General features: G+C 52.2%; 1 protein-coding gene across 1 annotated transcript in view; it reads right to left on the bottom strand.

The window, feature by feature from the left end:
• Positions 1,087-19,659, bottom strand: part of LOC102171400 (epididymis-specific alpha-mannosidase-like) — a 64,407-nt gene continuing 45,834 nt past the window's right edge. The window contains exons 9-19 of the mRNA XM_018049957.1: positions 18,482-18,620; positions 17,473-17,606; positions 15,613-15,887; positions 9,961-10,152; positions 9,220-9,472; positions 8,015-8,125; positions 7,716-7,937; positions 6,881-6,986; positions 3,944-4,056; positions 3,475-3,595; positions 1,087-1,293 (exon numbers count right to left, since the gene is read on the bottom strand). Coding sequence (XP_017905446.1) covers positions 1,196-1,293; positions 3,475-3,595; positions 3,944-4,056; positions 6,881-6,986; positions 7,716-7,937; positions 8,015-8,125; positions 9,220-9,472; positions 9,961-10,152; positions 15,613-15,887; positions 17,473-17,606; positions 18,482-18,620 — 1,764 coding nt within the window. The 3' untranslated portion in view covers positions 1,087-1,195. The remainder of the gene's footprint in view (positions 1,294-3,474; positions 3,596-3,943; positions 4,057-6,880; positions 6,987-7,715; positions 7,938-8,014; positions 8,126-9,219; positions 9,473-9,960; positions 10,153-15,612; positions 15,888-17,472; positions 17,607-18,481; positions 18,621-19,659) is intronic.

The raw sequence follows: 19,659 nt of genomic DNA, 5'->3' as shown, positions 1-19,659 counted from the left end.
GCAAACAGATCCTGACAGCCTGTGGGCTGTGATCTGGTGTCATCCCCACGTGCCCCTCCAAGGGTCCAGGTGAGGTGTCCTGTTAGAAGTGACCTGGTTAGATATCTCCTGAGAGCCCCCTACAATCCTGACATCCCCTGCACCCAGGAGTTTGGCTCCACCAACAGCCCAGATGGGAGCTTTGGGGGTTTTCTTGGAATGACCCCCAAAGGCTCTGCTTGGCCACCCCACCTCTTGCCATTCCAGGTCAAGGCAGCAAAAGATCAGAGGGCCCCTTGACCTCAGCCAGCCCCATGAGTGCTCATGGACATCACCCTTCCCAACAATTCATAATGCTGAAACAGGCTTAGCATCCATCACAGCTGCCTGCCTCACCTCCCAGAGGATAGTGCCCAGTGGTCTCTTTTCTCAACCATCCTCAACTTTTTCAAGACTCCTCTGGAAGAGGAGACTGGACGCACCTTCCTGCATGTAGCTCCTGTGTTTCCCTTGTTCTGTTTAGGGAAAAAATCCAACCTGAGGGAGCATTGGGGCCACCACAAGAAGCCCTCTGCTGGGTGCCTGCGTCACCCCAAACAGACTCCTCAATATGTCTGCCCCAGCTCAGTGATAGATTTACTGTCTGCATTTCTTTTTTTGCAGGGAGTGCAGATGATATTTCCCAGTTCAGGATGCAGGGGACCCTACAGGAAGAGGGGGCCTCAAGCTGTATCTGTGAGGTGTTTCTACAGCTCCAGCCAGGAATAACCTTTCCACAGCTTTCCCAACACAGAAACCATGGGCCGTGAAGTCCTCTTGTCCCCACCGTGCTGGCTCCTGGCACCTCAGGTCACTAGTCACACAGCAGGGCCACTGTTAACACTGGTGGACTTGCTGAGATCTAGCAAGGCTGCAGGCATTTTGGTATCACTGGAGATTATTTCCTTCTGTCTTTGGGAGAACTTCCTGGCTTTGATTCTTGCAGGTGAAGCAGGAGTGTGAGCGTGTGTGAAGCTCCCGCCTGTGATAGGAGAGGAGAGAGAGGGCTGGCTCCAGTGGGCAGGGGAAGACACAGGTCCTTAATGCAATTTTATTTAAGAAGTCAGAACACCCCCCATCCATCCATTTCCTGCTGTTAGCCCACCAGATTGGCAGCTTTCCCCTCATCCCTCTAGGCTGCTTTTCTGTGTCCTGGGACCAAGAATCTGCCAAGGGGTCATTGCTCTTGAAAGTGAATGAAGAATGTCTGGATCTCCTTCGGGTAGATGGTGACCGTGGGGCCTCTTGGCAGTGGCAAGGGCCAACTGGAGTTTCCTGGGAGCAGAGAGGGTCAGTCCAGCCTGGCCCCTGGACCACCTGCTTCCCCAGGTCCCCTCCTCCCAGCATCCCCCTGGCAACAGGCCTCCTGCTGCGTCTGTGGCTGCCACAGTGGTTATAACCCTCAGCTGACCCCTCTTGACAGGACTGCACTGCCGGGGGGACTCTTTCATTTCTGGCCTCCTCTGAGGGACAGCACAGTGAAGGCATGTACAAGGGGTCCTGGCCCCACTTGACCTCATATCTCCATGGGTTGTGGCCCTGTGTATGTGCATAAGAGCTTTCTCACTGAGGCCATTAGGGGGCCCTGGTCCCTCTTGGCCTCCTATTCCCATAGGGTGTGGAAATCAATTCCTAAGAGCTTTATCAGTAAGGCCATTAGTGGGCCCTGCCCTTGATCTCAATGGACTCCACTGAGGGGTCACACCCTGGGGTTTAGGCTTCCTCCTTGGGCTGAAACATGGTCAGCCATCCATCCTTCCATCCATGCATCAATCTATCCATCAAAACATACATCATTTAATCATCCATCCATTCCCCATCTACTCAACAGTCCATCTTCTATCTTCTTTCCTTCCTTCCATCATTCCTTTCCTCACCCATCCACCCATCCACCCATCCATCACCCATCCATCACCCATCCATCACCCATCCATTACCCATCCATCACCCATCCATCACCCATCCATCACCCATCCATCACCCATCCACCGACCATTACTCATCCATCACCCATCCATTACCCATCCATTACCCATCCATTACCCATCCATCACCCATCCACCCATCCATTACCCATCCATCAACCATCCATCACCCATCCATCACCCATCCATTACCCATCCATTACCCATCCATCACCCCATCCACCCCATCCATTACCCCATCACCATTCACCCCATCTATCACCCATCCACACCGACCCATTACATCCATCCCATCACCCATCCATTACCCCATCCCCATTACCCCATCCCATTACCCATCCATCACCCATCCATCACCCATCCATCACCCATCCCCATCCACCCATCCATTACCCATCCATTACCCATCCATCACCCATCCACCCATCCATCACCCATTACCCATCCATCACCCCCATCCATGCCCATCACCCATCCACACCGACCCATTATTACTCCATCCCATCATCCCATCCCCAGCACCCATCCATTACCCATCCATCTTCTTTTCTTCCTTCCTTTCATCTTTCCAAACATCTATCACTCAATCACCCACCTGTCCAGCATTCACTTACCTTCCACCCTTCTTTATACCCTTTTTTCCCAACTAACCAGCCTTCTATTGATCCGTCTGTCAAGACTGACAAAGTGTCTACCTATGTAGCCAGACTATGCCGTGTGCAGTAGACAAAGAGGAGCTAAATGGGTCAGAGCAAACTAAGGGAGAGGAGAGAGCAGAGGAGGCCCTGGATTCAGCCCTGGACCTGGAAGAGCCCCATTAGGAGATGCCCACATAAAGGGGACAAGGGCATTCTAGGTAGAGGGAACAGCACAGATAGAGTAGTAAAGCAGGCGGAGGTTTGCAGGAGCTAACTGTGTGTCACAGTGCAATGCACAGAAGGGCAAATGTCAGAACCCCTGAGGGTACGCTTGCAAGATGCTGCTGCTGCTGCTAAGTCACTTCAGTCGTGTCCGACTCTGTGCGACCCCATACACGGCAGCCCACCAGGCTCCTCCGTCCCTGGGATTCTCCAGGCAAGAACACTGGCGTGGGTTGCCATTTCCTTCTCCAATGTATGAAAGTGAAAAGTGAAAGTGAAGTCACTGAGTCCTGCCCAACTCTCAGCGACCCCATGGACTGCAGCCCACCAGGCTCCTCCATACATGGGGTTTTCCAAGCAAGAGTACTGGAGTGGGGTGCCATTGCCTTCTCCGGCTTGCAAGATGAGGCTCACCTAAAAATAAAGATGACGCTCACCCAAGGCAGGGAGAGGGTGTGTGGCCTCGGACTCATGCACACACAACCTACATACATAGTCTGTGTGATGACTCTCCTGAAGACTTTGAATCTTCTGTGGTAGATGCAGGAAGACCTAGACTTGGGGCAGGAGGGCACCACTTCAAGGTCACACAGGCCTTAGGGGCAGAGCTGGGATCTGGCTGGGGGTCAGGCTGGGGACCCGGGGCGTGGTCAGGACCAGGGCATCTGAACCTCTGTGGCGGTGAGGGTCCCTTGTGCTCCAGGTCCAGCGGCTCATCATCCTCATGTCCCACGTCCCTGTTAGTGAGCGCTCCTCCACGGACACCACGGAGCCCAGTCCCCCCAGCACAGACTGCAGGACAGAGCACAGGGAGGGGTGAGCACCCGGACCGCAGATCTGAGCAGAGAACCCGATGAAGAAGGGCAGCCACACCAGGGCCCAGGGCCCAGCGCCCAGCATCCCCCACATTCATTGTAGCGCAAGTCCCAATGGGAGAAGGGGCAGTCCCATTTTACAGATGAGGAACTGAGGCCGAAAGGAGCTGCTCTGAAGTGCCGAGCTGGGTCAGCACTTCCAGCAGGTGGCAGGCAGGTGTGGCTGCCCCAGCAAACACCCAGTCACCAGGGTTTGTCTCCCAAGGGTGCCTCCTCCTGGTGGCCTGACTCAGTGATGTCACAGTACATGGGAGGGGCAGGTTACCCTCAGGTTCACTGTCACAGGCTGAGACAGCACGGGGTCCTGGTCCACCTCATACAGGTGCTGGAGCCGCAGCAGGACACGGCGGAGGTCTGCCTTGGGCTTGTGCTTTCGGTCTTGGGGACAGAAGAAGGTGGCATGAGGACACAGTTTCGACCTGGCACTTTACACTCTCACCTCCCTTTCACATCTTCACCCTCCCTTGGAGGCAGCTAACACAGCCCCACTTCTCAGATGACCAAACAAGGCTCAGAGAGGGGTGGGCACTTGCCCAGGCACGCAGCTGGTGTGCATAAAGAAGGAAGGGGCAGGATTCCACCTGAGGTGCACCAAAGTGACTGCCTCCCACCACCCACACTGAAGCCGGCACTGATTCTTATTCACTGATGGGGTCTTCACTGGGCTCGTCCTTCCACCTTCCAGTTCTCTGGAAGATTCTCTCTGGCTTGGCCACTGTGAAGGGTGGTATGGCCTCATAACCCTGAATATGAGGCGCCATCTTCAGGGTTGATGTGTCAGGTCATTGCCACCAAGACCTAGGAAATGTGTTGTAATACAGCTTCCACCTGCTGGGTCCTTGGTGACCAAATGAGAAGACCCATGCTGCCGACCCCATAGAGCACAGGGATGAAATGACCTGTGCTGTGTGAGGACTGAGAGCGTGTGGGCTCCTTGTTACTGCAGCCCAAGAGGTCTGTAATGTCTCTTGTCTCCATTCAAATGCTGAGATTAGGAACTGGAGCTCTAGAATCAGGGAAGGACTTCTCAGAGCAGAACATGAAGTTGACCAGGATAATGGTGATGAAGATGGTGATGTTGGTGATGATGGCGGTGACGGTGATGATGGTGATGGTCCTGATGGTGTGATGGTAGTGATGATGACCGTGATGATGATGATGGAGGTGATTGTGGTGATGGTGATGATGATGATGGTCCTGATGGTGTGATGGTGGTGGTGGTGATTAGGGTGATGGTAATAATGTTGGTGATGGCAGTGATGGTGATGATAGTGGTGATGGTGATTGTAGTGATGGTGATGATAGTGATGATGGTGTGGTGATGATGGTGATGGTGACGCTGATGGTGATGATGGTGGTGATGATGATGATGGTGATGGTGATGCTGATGGTGATGGTGGTGGTGATGGTGGTGATGGTGATGATGTTGTGGTGATGATGGTGTTGGTGATGCTGATGGTGATGATGGTGGTGGTGGTGATGGTGATGATGGTGTGGTGATTGTGGTGATGGTACTGATGGTGATGGTGACACTGATGGTGATGATCGTGGTGATGGCGATTGTGGTGATGATGGTGATGGTGGTGATGGCAATTGTGCTGATTGTGGTGATGGTGGTGATGGCAATTGTGGTGGTGATGGTGGTGATGGCAATTGTGGTGGTGATGGTGGTGATGGCAATTTTGATGGTGATGATGGCAGTGATGGTGATTGTGGTGATGGTGGCACTGACGGTGATGATGGTGGTGATGGTGATTGTGGTGATGGTGATGGTGATGGTGATGATGGTGTGCTGATGATGGTGATGGTGACACTGATGGTGATGATGGCGGTGATGGTGATGATGGTGTGGTGATTGTGGTGATGGTCCTGATGGTTGTGGTGACGCTGATGGTGATGATGGTGGTGATGGTGATTGTGGTGATGGCAATGATGGTGGTGATTGTGGTAACGATGGTGATGGTGGTGGTGGTGGTGATGGTGATGATGGTGGTGGTGGTGGTTGTGATGATGATGATGGCGGTGATGGTGATAGTGACACTGATGGTGATGATGGCAGTGATGGCGATTGTGGTGATGGTGGCACTGATGGTGATGATGGTGATGATGGTGTGGTGATGATGGTGATGGTGACGCTGATGGTGATGATGGTGTGGTGATGATGGTGATGGTGACGCTGATGGTGATGATGGTGATGGTGATGATGGTGTGGTGATTGTGGTGATGGTGGTGATGGTCCTGATGGTGATGGTGATGGTCCTGATGGTGATGGTGATGCTGATGGTGATGGTGGTGGTGATGGCGAATGTGGTGATGGTGATGATGGTGTGGTGGTTATGACTGTGATGGTGATGACAATAATGGTGAAGACAATGATCATGATGGCAATGATCATGCTGGTGGAGATTCCTTGAGGATTCAAGCATTATGAGAGGCAGCAGGCCTCACGCCATCCCCTGTGGCTCCCTTGATTCAGTCTCTACCGATGTCTCTCTAGGAGGATGGACTTGCCCAGCCCAGCCCCCTTGGCCTCCTCTTTGGCACAAGCTGCCCCTGGAAGACGCGTTCTCAGTGCACTTAGCCTGGCACACGTAACAGTAGAGGAGGCTCTGTCACCACAGGTGAGGCCCCCCCCCCATCTCACCTTCTGCGACAAGTGGAGATGCTGTGGGTCAGTGTTAGAATTCATGTCTACGAGTTGAGCCACAGTTGGCAACACCCCTCTATCAGGTACAAAGATAACCTTTGGCTTCTGCCTTTTTCCACCTTCTCATTTCACAGACACTTGGAGTGTGCCAGCCCTTGGTGGGTCTCTTGGAGCAGGGGAGTGGCTGAGGCACAGTCAGTCCATCTTTTGAGAAGCATGGAGTTAAGGGAGCAGATAAGGTGCAGCAACCCCAATATGAATAATGGGTTCCTGGCAGTTGTTTCCTCCTCCAGGAAGCCCTCCCTGATCCCTTGCTGGGGGCTTCCCTCTGTACACAGTCACAGCATCTGATGTCATCCAGAAGCACCTTGTTCCTGCTTGCTGAGTGACCTGCCTCCCTGAGGGCCTCAGATTCTTCTTTGGGCAGATAAGGGAACCAGGTGAACTCACAGAGCCTGGATGACTCTGAGGAGAGTCCTTTGTACGGTGAAGGGCTGGGGACTGGCTGACATGTGGAGGCAGGAGTGAGTCTGGACACCTGAACACCTGCCTCACCTTTCTGGAGAGTCCTCAGGTGCTGTGTGTGGTTCGAGCTGTATTTCCAGCCAGGGATGCTGAGGATCTGCAGGTGGACACTTGAGGGGAGTGTCACAGCCTCTTGCTTCCAAGAACCATTCCAACTGCCTCTGTGGGCAGTTTCTGCAAGGCAGATGGACAACAAGGAGAGGCTTTGGGCCAAACTCTCCTCTCAGCATTCTTAGCTCTCCACACTAAGGCCCCCATTTAATCTGATCCCTTTCCCTCAACCACACCGCAGGCAGCCGGAAGCACCTGCTGGTGAAAATGCCCAAAGTGCCTTGAATCTCTAGTCCAGCTCTTTCAAAACTGCAGACGGGGAGACTGAGACCAGAGAGAAGATGCCATTTCTTCCAGAAAATGCAGTGAGTTTACACAGAGACCTGCTCTGTGAACAATTCTGGGAAGCCAGCTCCCTTGCTGTCATCTATCACTGCCTCTGCCCAGAGGGACTGAGCCCTTCTCTTCCAGGAGATGCTCTGTTCAACTCTGGTTTCCAACTGGAGGTGCCATCCCCTTTCAGTTCCCAGGCCACAGGGATTCGTCAGGCTCGGGTCACATGATTCGATGGGGGCCAATCAGAACCTTTCTCTGAGATCTCTGCTCTTGAAAGAGGAGTTTCATTTCCTCATACTAGCTGTATGACCTTGAGCAAGTCACTGAAACTTCTTTAACCTCAGGATGCCCATGTTTACAAGGAGGGGCTTAGATCTGAGGTCCCTGGTCACTTTCTGCCCCATAGTAGCCCAGATCCCTGCAGGCACCAGCTCAGCTCCAGCGCTAGACAGGCCACCTCACCCTGGGCAGTGATGACGGGTGAACTGAAAGGACCCCCCACCTCACCGTTCATCTCTCTGAGCATCACGACGGGCCGGTGCTGCAGCGCCAGCCCGCTCCTCTGGCTCAGGCCACTGGTGAGGGTCTTGGGTCCCAGCAGGAGCCAGAGCACTGGGTGGACAACTGAGGAGTCGTTCAGTGTGAGGTCATTGTCCAGGGCCCACTTGTCATTGTTCCACAGCCGCCGGTGGAGCATGACCTGCAGGGGACAACTATCTGACTGGGCCTGCCTGGGTCCTGGGGTCCCCGAGTGTGACCAGAGGGGCCTCCTCCTACCTCCACCTGCCCATTCCCTTGGCTGGAGACGCCATGCGCTTGCTCGGACAGCAGCACCAGCCTGCTTGGTAAGTCCTCGATGAAAGCCGATTGGACCATGGGGTAGTAATTCTGTGGACAGAAACATTGGCAGGCTGGTGGTGGGAGCAGAGGGCCAGGTTAGCCAGCAGGTCTGGGGTCTCCCTCTGGCCCCAGGCAGCCTCCTGCATGGGCACAGCAGCAGCCCAGGGTGGCACAGTAGTGATGGGATGGGCTCTGACTTTTGAGATGGACACACTGGGTTTCAAATCCAGCTCCACTGCCCTTATGCCCTGGGGGACCCAGCCCAGCCAAGCCTCGGTTTCCCCATCTATAAAATGTGCCCAAAAGGTCTCCCTGGTGCAGGGAGACAATGAGGCATCTGTTCCAGTCCAGCCAGGGATGGCCCCCAGCCAGGGGTTCCAAATAGAAAGGGGCTGGTGTCTGGGCAGGAAAGTGCTCATACAACCTTTTTTCTATTTGTTTGTTCTACTGCAGCAAGATGTCCTGGGCTGATTTCCCCAGACTCTCTGGAGCCCAGGCCACAGTGGGTGAGGAACAGCTGCAGAGTTGAACGGACAGAGGTTCAAGGAAGACAGAGCAGGGAGGAACCACACCCATTCTCAGGGCCCCAGTGGAAGGAGAGACAACTAACAGAGACGGAGGCTCAGGGGGTGGTCAGCACGGCACTGCTCCCTGGATCATCCCAGCGCTCAGCACACTTCACTTCCCAGGAGAGCACTGAGGCCCAGGGACACCCAGGGACGCAGCCGAGGTCACGCTTTTGGAGGGCAAGGCCCTGGGAGCTGACTGATTTTGGAGTTCAGCCCCTGCTCAGCCCTCCCTGGCAGCCAAGCTTTGGCTCAGCTCAGAGCAGCAGAGAAGGGTCACACCCATTCAGGCCTAGCCAGATACCATGTGCTTAATTCTCAAGCAACCCCCAGTGGGTCACCCATTGACTGAGTAGGACCCGTGGTGGACATAGGAAACCTCAGGGACACACCTCACACACGGCGGCCCCAGACTCTGAGACCAGGTCTGAACATGCCTGGGCTGCAGCCCCTAGGGGCAGACACAGGGCAGCGGGGTTCTGGGAGATGCTCTAGTCCTAAGGGGGCTCTCCTGCCTTCTGGAAAACGGCCACCAGGACTGGATCTGTGGCTGCCACACCCCAGGACAGGGTGTACCCGAGCGATGGTGTTCCACATGTTCTGCCGGTAGGGCCTGCGCTGCATCTGGAAGCCGTTGTTGTCCGAGTGGAGGACCCGCCCCGTGTTCAGATCAGTGCTTGTCCTCAGGATGGCCTCGCGGTTCAGCTCCAAGGGGCCCGCCCGGTACTCCTGCTCTATGCGATGGCAGAGCAGCTCCCCGTCAGAGCCCTGGGGCCCACGGGCCAGCCGGGAGTAGATGGCGAACGTGGGCTCACTGTCGCTCACCTCCCTCGAGGAGAAGCAGGAGAGGTGGGTCAAGACTTGGGAGCCTTCTGGACTCCCCACCCTTCTCCTTTCTTCCTCCCTCTCCTTCCATTTCCCTCCCTCCATCCTTCCTGCCGCCAGGGGTACAGGGAGCTTGCTTAGGCAATAGAACAGGAGCAACCCAGTTCTCTGAAGGTTCTGATGACCCAGTCATACCCGGGCGGCTCTATCTGTCCTGCTCATGAAAACACAAGAACTGCTCTCATCTCTGCCACTGTGGGCTCCTGTCCCGCCTCTGGACTTAGGTCCCACCAAGGTGACACAGCGCAGGCAAGCAGAGCAGGACGGCAGAGACTGGAGCAGCTCATGACTTCATCGAACTTCCAGGGAGGAAGGACCGTGTGCCAAGCCCAGGTCCAGGAGCTGGGTGTCTGAAGCACGACGGGCCCTCATTTCCTTCCCCTGCCTGTGAGCACCTCCATGAGCTGAGCACAAGCAGGGGGCCGCCCTCACCTGTAGAAGTACTGCCGGATCTCAGTCACCAGCGGCCCCTCCACGATCTCCATCCTCACAGCCTCCCACGCTGGCTCTGCTTTACCGCTGGGTGTAAACACATAATTGTCTGAAATGGGGCCATGATTGACATCACTCTTCACATGATACTCCATGAAACTCTGGGTCACCCGTACTGTTCGGTTACTCCACCTGCACAGAAAGGAAAGAGAAGAGTGTCATCGTCATGGCCATCTCATCCTCATTCTGGGACCCAGGCTGACAGAGCCTCTGGAGATGCCAGCCTGGGCCAAGGGGGGAACATAAACTACCTCCTAAGTGCAGCAGTGACATTTGTGAGCTCACTCAGTGAAGCTCATGCACTTGGTTTGGAGAAGAGCAGTATGGACCCACCAGAGCTCACATGACATCAGATCCTGTCCCTTTCCTGGTTGTTGCTGTTGTTCAGTTGCTAAGTCATGTCTGAATCTTCTGACCCCATGCACTAAAGCACACAAGGTTTCTCTGCCCTTCACTGTCTCCTGGAGTTTGCTCAAATTCATGTCCATTGAGTTGGTGACGCTATCTAACCGTCTCACCCTCTGCTGTCCCCTTCTCCTTTTGCCTTCCATCTTTCCCAGCATCAAGATCTTTTCCAATTAATGGGCTCTTCCCATCACATGATCAAAGTATTTGAGCTTCAGCTTAAGCATCAGTCTTTCCAATGGATATCAGGGGTTAATTTCCTTTTAGATTGACTAGTTTGATCTCCTTGCAGTCCAATGAACTCTCAAGAGTCTTTTGCAGTACCACACTTCAAAAACATCAATTTTTCAGCATTCAGTTTTTTATGGTCCAACTCTCAAACCCTCACAAGACTACTGCAAAGACCAAAGCTTTAAGTATATGGATATTTGTTGGTAAAATGACATCTCTATTTTTTAATATACTGTGCAGATTTCACATAGCTTTTTTGCCATGGAACAAGGATCTTTAATTCCATGTTACATCATGACTTGCTGCAGTAATTTTTGAAGCCCAAGAAAATAAAATCTGTCACACTCTCCATTTTTCCTGTTTTTATTTGCCAAGACATGATGGGATCCGATGCCATAATCTTAGTGTTTTGAATGTTGAGTTTTAGGCCAACTTTTTCACTCTCCTCTTTCACCTTCATCAAGAGGCTCTTAGGTTCCTCCTTCACCTTCTGCCTTTATAGTAGTATCATCTGCATATCTGAGATTGTTGATATTTCTCCTGGCAATCTAGATTCCCCCTTGTGATTCATTCAGCCTGGCATTTCACGGGATGCACTATGCATATAAGTTAAATAGTCAAAGTGACACTATATAGCCATGAGGAACTCCTTCCCCAATTTTGAAGCAGTTGGTTATTCCACGTCCAGTTCTAACTGTTGCTTCTTGAGTTGTATACAGTTTTCTCATGAGATAGGTAAGGTGGTCTGCTGTTCCTATTTCTTTAAGAGTTCTCCACAGTTTCTTCTGATCCAAATCCAAGGCTTTAGTATAATTAATGAAGCAGAAATAGATGTTTTTCTGGAATTCCCTTGCTTTTTCCCTGATCCGACATACATTGGCAATTTGACCTCTGGTTCCGGGAAGTTCTCAGTTCACATACCACTGAAGCCTAGCTTAAAGGATTTTGAATACATCCTTGCCAGCATGTGAAATGAGAGCAACTGTACAGTAGTTGGAACATTCTCTGGCATTGCCCCTCTTTGGGACTGGAATGAAAGCTGACCTTTTAAGGTCCTATGGCCTCTGCTGAGTTTTTCAAATTTGCTAACATACTGAGTGCAGCACTATAACAACATCATCTTTTAGGATTTTAAATTGATCAGCTGGAATTCCATCACCTTCACAACGTTTGTTCACGGTAATTTTTCCTAAGTTGAAAGAACTCTTACAACTCCACAGTAAAGAACGGCCCAATTTTGAGATGGGCAAAGGATCTAAAAAGACATTTCACCAGAGAAGATGCACAAATGGCCAAGAGGCCCATGAATGGATGCTTAACATCTACAGTCCATAGGGCTGGAAATCAAAGCCACAATGAAATAGCACATCACATGCACTAGGGCAGCTATATGGAACGGGCAGCTAATACAAATGTAGGGGGAATATGGGGAAATCAGACCCTCCTAGTTTTGGATAAGATAGAAAAATGGTGCAGCTGGGTGGGACACAGGCCAACAATTTCTCAAAGTGTTAAACATAGTTTCCTGTGACGAAACAATTTCACTCCTAGGAAATGACCCAAGAGAAAGGAAAGCTTTTGTCAACACAAAATCTTATACATGCATGTTCAGTGGACTTATTCTCAAAAGCCCCAGAATGAAAACCACCCACATGTCCATGAGGTGAGGACTGGATAAATGAACCCAGGAATATCTGTCAATGGAATATAAATCAGCCCCACAGAGGAACTGGGTCTCACTCACAAACTTGGAAATATGATGCTGCGTGGAAGAGTACGTCATGCAAAACGTCAGGCTGGATGAACCGCAAGCTGGAATCAAGACTGCCATCAGAACAACAATCGGAGATAGGCAGATGAAAGTGGAAGTGAAAATCCCTAGTTGTGTCCGACTCTTTGCAACCCCATGTACTTTACAGTCCTTGGAATTCTCCAGGCCAGAATCCTGGAGTGAGTAGTTTTTCCCTTCTCCAGGGGATCTTCCAAAACCAGAGATTACACCCAGGTCTCCTGCATTTCAGGTGGATTCTTTACCTGCTGAGCCACAAGGGAAGCCCAAGAATACTGGAGTGGGTAGTCTATTCCTTCGCCAGGGTATCTTCTCGACCTAGGAATTGAACTTGGGTCTCCTGCATTGCAGGTGGATTCTTTACAAACTGACCTATCAGGGAAGCCCTACATATGCAGCTGATACCACTCTAATGGTAGAGAATGAAGAGGAACTAAAGACCCTTTTGATAAGGGTGAAAGACGAGAGTGAAAAAGATGGCTTAAGTCTGAACATTCAAAAACTAAGGTTATGGCATCTGTTCTCATCACGTCATGGCAAATAGAAGAGAGAAAAATGGAAACAGTGACAGACTTAATTTCTACCTCCAAAATCACTGCAGATGGTGACTGCAGCCAAGAAATTTAAATACACTTGTTCCTTGGAAGGAAAGCTATGACAAACCTAGACAGCATACTAAAAAAGCAGAGATAGCACTTTGCCGACAAAGGTCTGTATAGTCAAAGCTATGGTTTCCCCAATAGTCATGCAAAGATGGGAGAAGTGGACCATAAAGGCATAGATTTGATGCTTTCAAATTGTGGTGCTTGGGAAGACTCTTGAGAGTCCCTTGGACCGCAAGGAGATAAAACCAGTCAATCCTAAGGGAAATCAACCCTGAATATGCATTGGAAGGACTGATGCTAAAGTTGAAGCTTCAATACGTTGGCCATCTGATGAGAAGTGCAGACTCATTGGAAGAGACTCTGATGCTGAGAAAGATTGACGGTAGGAGGAGAAGGGGGTGACAGAGGATGAGATGGTCGGATGGCATCACTGACTCAATGGACATGAATATGAGTGAACTCCCAGAGGGAGTTGAGGACAGAGGAGCCTGGGGCACTGCAATTGATAGGGTCACAAAGTCGGACACGCGGTAGCGACAGAACAACAACAACCGTGTGAAGGCTACCAGGCTCCAAAGGGCCCCAGAGGGTGTGATTCCATTGAATGAAATCTCTTAACTAAGCAAGTCCAGGAGATTCCACTAGCTGCGTAGCCCTGCGTGTGTGCTTAGTTGCTCAGTGGTGTCGGGCTTTTTGCATCCCCATGGACTCTAGCCTGTCAGGCTCCTTTGTCCATGGGATTTTCCAGGCAAGATTACTGGGGTGAGTTGCCATGTCCTTCTTCAGGGGATCTTCCCAATCCAGGGGTTGAACCCAGGTCTCTTGCATTGCAGCTGGATTCTTTACCATCTGAGCCAGCAGGGAAGGAGGTGAAAAGACGACATGTGAGGATTCTCTTGGGGGTGATGTAAATGTCCTAACCTGTGTGGAGATGCCTGTACCACGCTGTGATCACAGGGAACAGCACGGATGTGTACAGTGTAAAGTGATGACCTGGACGGTATGTGAATTTCAGCAACACCCTTGACGTATATAAAAGAACAAAGGCCCTCCTCCCGCAAAACTGCCCTGGGGTGGTCTGTGCACATGCTGGCTCCCTGCCTTAGGCTTTGCACATGTGGGTCCTTCCCAGGAACCACTGCCCCCTCCTCTGACCCACAGACTCCCTCCTGCCCTTCAGCCTCACATCTGGCTCCAGGGGCCTCATCCCTGCCATGCCCGCCCTGCACCACCCTTTCTCAGTCCCCGCAGCCTCCCCTCTTTGACTCTGCAGCAGGCACTGGTGGCTCCCCTAGTGGGATGTGGAGCAGCCCCATAAGGAACACGCTGTCCTCCCCAGAGACAAAAGCACCTGAAGACACGCAGGGTAAAGAAGGCGGCCAGCAGCACATGTGCCCTCCCCCCGGGGAGCGCCGTGTGGGGTCCTGGCTCAGGGACGGGGTTCCTGAGGGAGGGAAGAATGGGGTGGCGAGGTGGACCTGGCTGCTCAGGGGTGTTGCCGAAGGGGCATGGGGCCTGAGCGATGACAGAGCTTAAGCTGGCCTGCAGACTCCACCTTTCAAAGCATGACCCCTCGGAGGAGGGGGGCAGTCACTCACAGCCTGCTGGGGTGACAGCCCATTTCTTCTGCTCCGCCACACTCTCTGCAGTCAGCCCTGACTATGTGCCTCATGCCCTCTCAAGAAGGACCTGTGGGCTGACTGGAGGAGGGAGCCCCAAGCCCAGGTCTGTGCTTGCAGACTGCTGACAGATGACAGGGCTGAGCTGCAGGCGACACTCACCTCAGACCAATGTGCCCTGTCTTCCTCCCTTTCTTTGGCTACCTCTTCCTTCTCTTTCCTTACCTCACTTTCTGCCCAGTGCCCGGCCCCCCACCCCAGGTTCCTTGCCCCTCTCCCTGGCAAACTTCTGCTCTTGTTAGGAGATCACATCAAGAAACAGAAGTAGGTGCATTGGACAAAGAGCTGAAGAGGTATCGAAACTGCCTATGCTGTGACCTCACCATGGACAGTGCTGACTTCAAACTCTGGGGGCCTTTCCTGGGGCTCAGCTGCCCTCTCTGCTCCCAACGAATAGCTGGTGGTGAGTGAATAGTCCAGTGGATGGGTGGACGGACAGATGGATGGATGGATGATGCATGGCTGGATGGATGGTTGGGTGGATGGAGGATGGATGGATGATGGATGGAAACCAGGAAGGTTAGATGCGTAGATAAGTGGTTGTGTGAGTGCATAGTGGATGGGACCATGGGTGAATAGATGGATTTCATGTGGCTCTCAGTTTTAAAAAAGTTGATCTCATGATTAGTATATTTTCCCAGTGTGTGTTAGTAAATACCCCATTCTCTGAGGATAAAAATCTTTGGAATACACAAGTTCAAGAAAGGCTGTATGGACCTGATTTAGATTCCCACAACTAGACATAAACCTGTTTGTACTACAGGGAGCTCCCCCACCATCACACCCTCGCCCTGCAGCTGAGGAAATGGAGACCCATGTGGGGCATCACCTGCCCAGGTCCAGGGTCCTCCTGGCCTCAGAGGCAGCAATGACTGCACCTCACCTCTCCCAGATGCTGTGCATCAGGTTGGTGTCTGTGTCCAAGAACACGGTGTAGCAGTCATTCTCCACAGGTACCAGGTGGCAGCCCACTTGTCCACCACGTCTCCTGAGTCTGTGTCCAAAATGCTGGGTGCTGGCCACAAAGGGTGCAGTCTCCCCAGTGGCCTCCTGGGAACTCCTGCTGGGCCGGATGCTGTAGTGCTGGTAACTGAGTCCTGGGATTGTGGTCAGCACATGCAAGTCATAGGCAGAGGGCATCTCCTTTGAACTCTGGACCTGAAAGGCCTGAGGGACGGGATGAATGATGGATGTCAGGGACGGAAAATGCCTCAGTCTCCTTGGAAATCCTGGGCTTACACACCTGGTGGATGGAGTGTTTGCTCTGCACAGAGACAGTTGTGTCACTCAACGCGGGGCTGAGCTGGCTCCCCTCCTGCACCCTCCCTGCTTGAAAGGGTGCAACCTCTTCTCCCTCCTTCCTCTTTCTCCATCGGGGCTGCAAACTACCTGTCCTCTTTGCACATTCCCTCCTGTTCCTGCCTCTGAGCCATTGTTCATGCTGTTCCCTTGACCTCTTTGAAGGGGGCTCCCTTGTCTCTTAATCCTCCAATTTTCCCAAGGAGGGAGGTTTCCAGATTATCCTGCAGGACTTTCTCCATCTCCGTGTCATCTGATTCAAGGAAGGGAGTTGGATGAGGACACTGGGTCCATGCAGGAGGTCCTTCACTTTCTAGGGAACACATGTCATTTCTGAGTCCTGTGCAGAGGGTTTGGGGGATCTGTGAAGAAACTCACGTTCACTTCACAGTCTCCAGCACGGCCTTTCTCTGAGCTAAAGAAGACACCTGTTTCCACCTCACACCCTGAACCTGTCCTGAAGGGTTTCCTCCACAGTTGTCACCTGTCACTCCTGCACACTCTTATTTTCTTCTTTCCTGCATCCCCCACTGGACTAGAAGCCCCATGAGAGCAGGGATCATTGTCTACGTGATTATTAAAGTTTCCCCGGTGCCTGGCACACATTAGGTGTTCAGTAGTATTTAAGAGCATTTAGAGCATTTAATGGGTGGTGTCTTTGGGTGGGCAGGGGGATGTTATGTGTTGGGTCTACTCAACCTAGCACCCTCATGTCTCCCAACCCTGGCATAGAGGAATCTTCCTCCTCTGTCTCAGCTAAGGATCACTGCCCTGCCTGCCAGGTCATCACCCCACACCTTAACTGTCCATTTCTGTGTCTGTTTCTTGAACCCCAGGATGGTTCCAGAGTCCAGGGATGAGCATTCATCTGGGGCCGGGCCTGGAATGACGGACTGATGGCATTGCCTCTCTTACCTCTTCAAGAAATGGCTGGCTTGGTAACAGTAGGGTCACCTCTAGAACCAAGTCTAGCTCCAGGTCTGGGAAGGAAATGAGGAGGGACCACACAGGATGTGGGTGTCATAGCTGGGGCCTTCCCCTATGACAGCACCTCCATAAAGATGTACAATGAAGACTATTGCTAGCTTCCCCATGAGAAGTAGAAATGTACACAGGAACATATATATATATATATATATATATATATATATATATATTCCCAATGGGAGGCTGGACAGTGGGTGGATGCCTCCCATGGAGCTGAAGATACCATGAGACCTTCCAGGCAGGAAGAGTAGAGCAGACTTCTGGTCAACTCAGATGCCCAAAGCCCAGGGTCAGTCCTCGGGTGGGTCCACTGACCCTGATGGTGACTCAGCCATCGGACACTCCTCACAGTGAGGGTAGCATGTCACCTCTTCCCTTTAGATGCCTACTTCTGGGGGCCCCGCACAGAGCAGGGGCAGCAACAGTGCACGCACCATAGACGGGGTGTCCCCCTTACCCTTGCAGGCACAGTGCGGCCTGACTCGTCTGTGATGCTGACATTAGGGAAGCCCACAGTCAGGGTGATGATGGTGGTGACCGTCCAGGCCAGCGGGTTGTAGACCACCGCAAAGTGACCCCCAGGCTCTGGGCCTGCACACAGAAAACAGGCTCTAGTGAAGCCATCTGACCCACCCCTCACCCCTGGTGCCCCTCAGAACAAGAGAAACTGAGGCAGGTGGGACCAGCTCTGCAGAGTCCAAGGGGAAGGACAAGCAGAAACATGGGCTCGACGTCCAACCCCCTCCTCATCTGTTCAAGCTGGGTCCTGGTTCCCAGGATGGGTGGGAGAGCGTCCACCCAGAGATGAGGGTCCATGAGCTCCTCACTCATCTCTTCCTGTCAGCCCACTTTACTGGTGTAGACACTGAGGTGCAGAGAGAAGGGTCAGCTGTCCAAGATGACCCATGTTCTAAGGCTTGGTTCCAAAGCTTGAGAGCTTGGAAATGTATAGCAAGTTCTCTGGAGCTTGAAGGGTCAAGGTCAATCACCAAGGTCAGCACTGGAGGTCTCTTTGGTATGAACTGGGATTCTCTTTCTGCTCTGTCCTCCACCAGATGTGCTGCAGGATGAGAGCATGTCCAGTGACTCCCAGATCCCTGAACACCGCACACACTGTCCAGTCCCCAGCCTCTGCCCAGGCGGCTCCCAGGGCTTGACGCCTTTCTGGGGTCTCCACCCACACCTTGCTTGGGGAGTCAGTCACTCGTCTGAGCTCATGGGAATAGCCAGCCCCACTAGGAACCGGAAGAACCCAGTTCTAAGTCCCTTACTGAGAAAGTCTTCCCCTCCCAACACCAGTCTGCATGGGCAGAGTCCCTGGATGCTGCACCCCTGGTCCCCAGGGCCCTTCCAAAGTCTGAAAGTAGGATGGGACTGCACACAGATACTGAGTGGAGGGCAGAGCTGGGCAGTGCAACCGGGCAGACGCCCGCCATGCCCACTGTGCCCCCAGGGGCCTCGCATACCTGAGTTTGCTGGAGACCTGTCCTGAATGATGGAGGCCATCAGCTTGTGCACCCCTTGCATCCCAGTGCTCAGGTGCTCCACAAACATGTCACCAACCTTGACGGCGTGAGTCCCGGTGATGGCGTCATGGTGCTGGACCTGGACCCCCGCAGGAACAGGACAAGAGTGGGGTCAGGCCGGCCTCTGCTCAGCACCTGCTGTCCTGACACCCACTGGGCCCTGACTCCCCTTCCCTCTCAGCAGCTGCTGCTGGAGAATTGGGGGTTCCTCCCACTTTACAGAAGAGGAAACTGAAGTCAGAGAGGTCGATGCACTTGCCCAAGTGTTTTCGACCTTGGGAAAACACATAACTGTGTCCCTGACTCTGGACAGAAAACTGACTTCCAAAAAGGACCATCCCCAGCTTCCCTCCATGACCCAGGCATCCCATAATGAGAGGGTAACAAGCAGGAAGGCCAGGGGTCTCCAAACGGAGGAGTGTCAAACATTTTTATCTCTCTCTTAAGGGGCAGGAGGAAACAAACTAGTGTTATATTTTTTCCCCTTCTCTATACAAATTTAAAAAGAGGTTTCTCTTAAAATTCTGTGTTTCCATGATGACACCTGGTTCCACCTGAACTTAACTTTTCTCCAACCTTGAGCTAACCAATGCATTTTTCTTATGGAAATGTTTGTCTTAAGCTATGTTAATGTACTATGCATTTACCCTAGACTCTGTCTTCAAGTTGGTTCCCCCTAAAGACTCAGAACCCACTCGACAAACCAGTACGTTATACTCATACATTGTTCTCCTAATCTATGTTAATGAAACTGTATACATGTATGAAAATCTGCCTTTCTTCAAGATCCATGTCAATTGTTTTATGGCCCGGGATGACTCACCTGGTGCTAATGTTATCTCAATGAATGTTGTGGGTGAGGGGCCTGGTGCCATTCTCTGAGTTTTGAGACATTTCCTTTATCTAATTAGCAGATTTCTAGTAGCTATATAACATCCAGCTAAAGACTGGCAGGGGGTTGCTCTTTCTGCCCACTTCTGATCTCTATCTCTTTTATACTTTTATAAAACTTTTTACACAAAAGCTCTGAGTGATCAAGCCTCATCTCTGGCCCCAGATTGAATTCTCCTCCAGAGGCCAAGAATCCAGTGTTTTTCATGGTTCAGCAACAACCTTTC

This window comes from Capra hircus, chromosome 6 (genome assembly GCF_001704415.2).
Source record: "Capra hircus breed San Clemente chromosome 6, ASM170441v1, whole genome shotgun sequence".
Classification (NCBI taxonomy): domain Eukaryota; kingdom Metazoa; phylum Chordata; class Mammalia; order Artiodactyla; family Bovidae; genus Capra; species Capra hircus.
The sequence above is the reverse complement of the archived record's forward strand: the minus strand, read 5'-3'. Positions and strand labels throughout refer to the sequence as shown.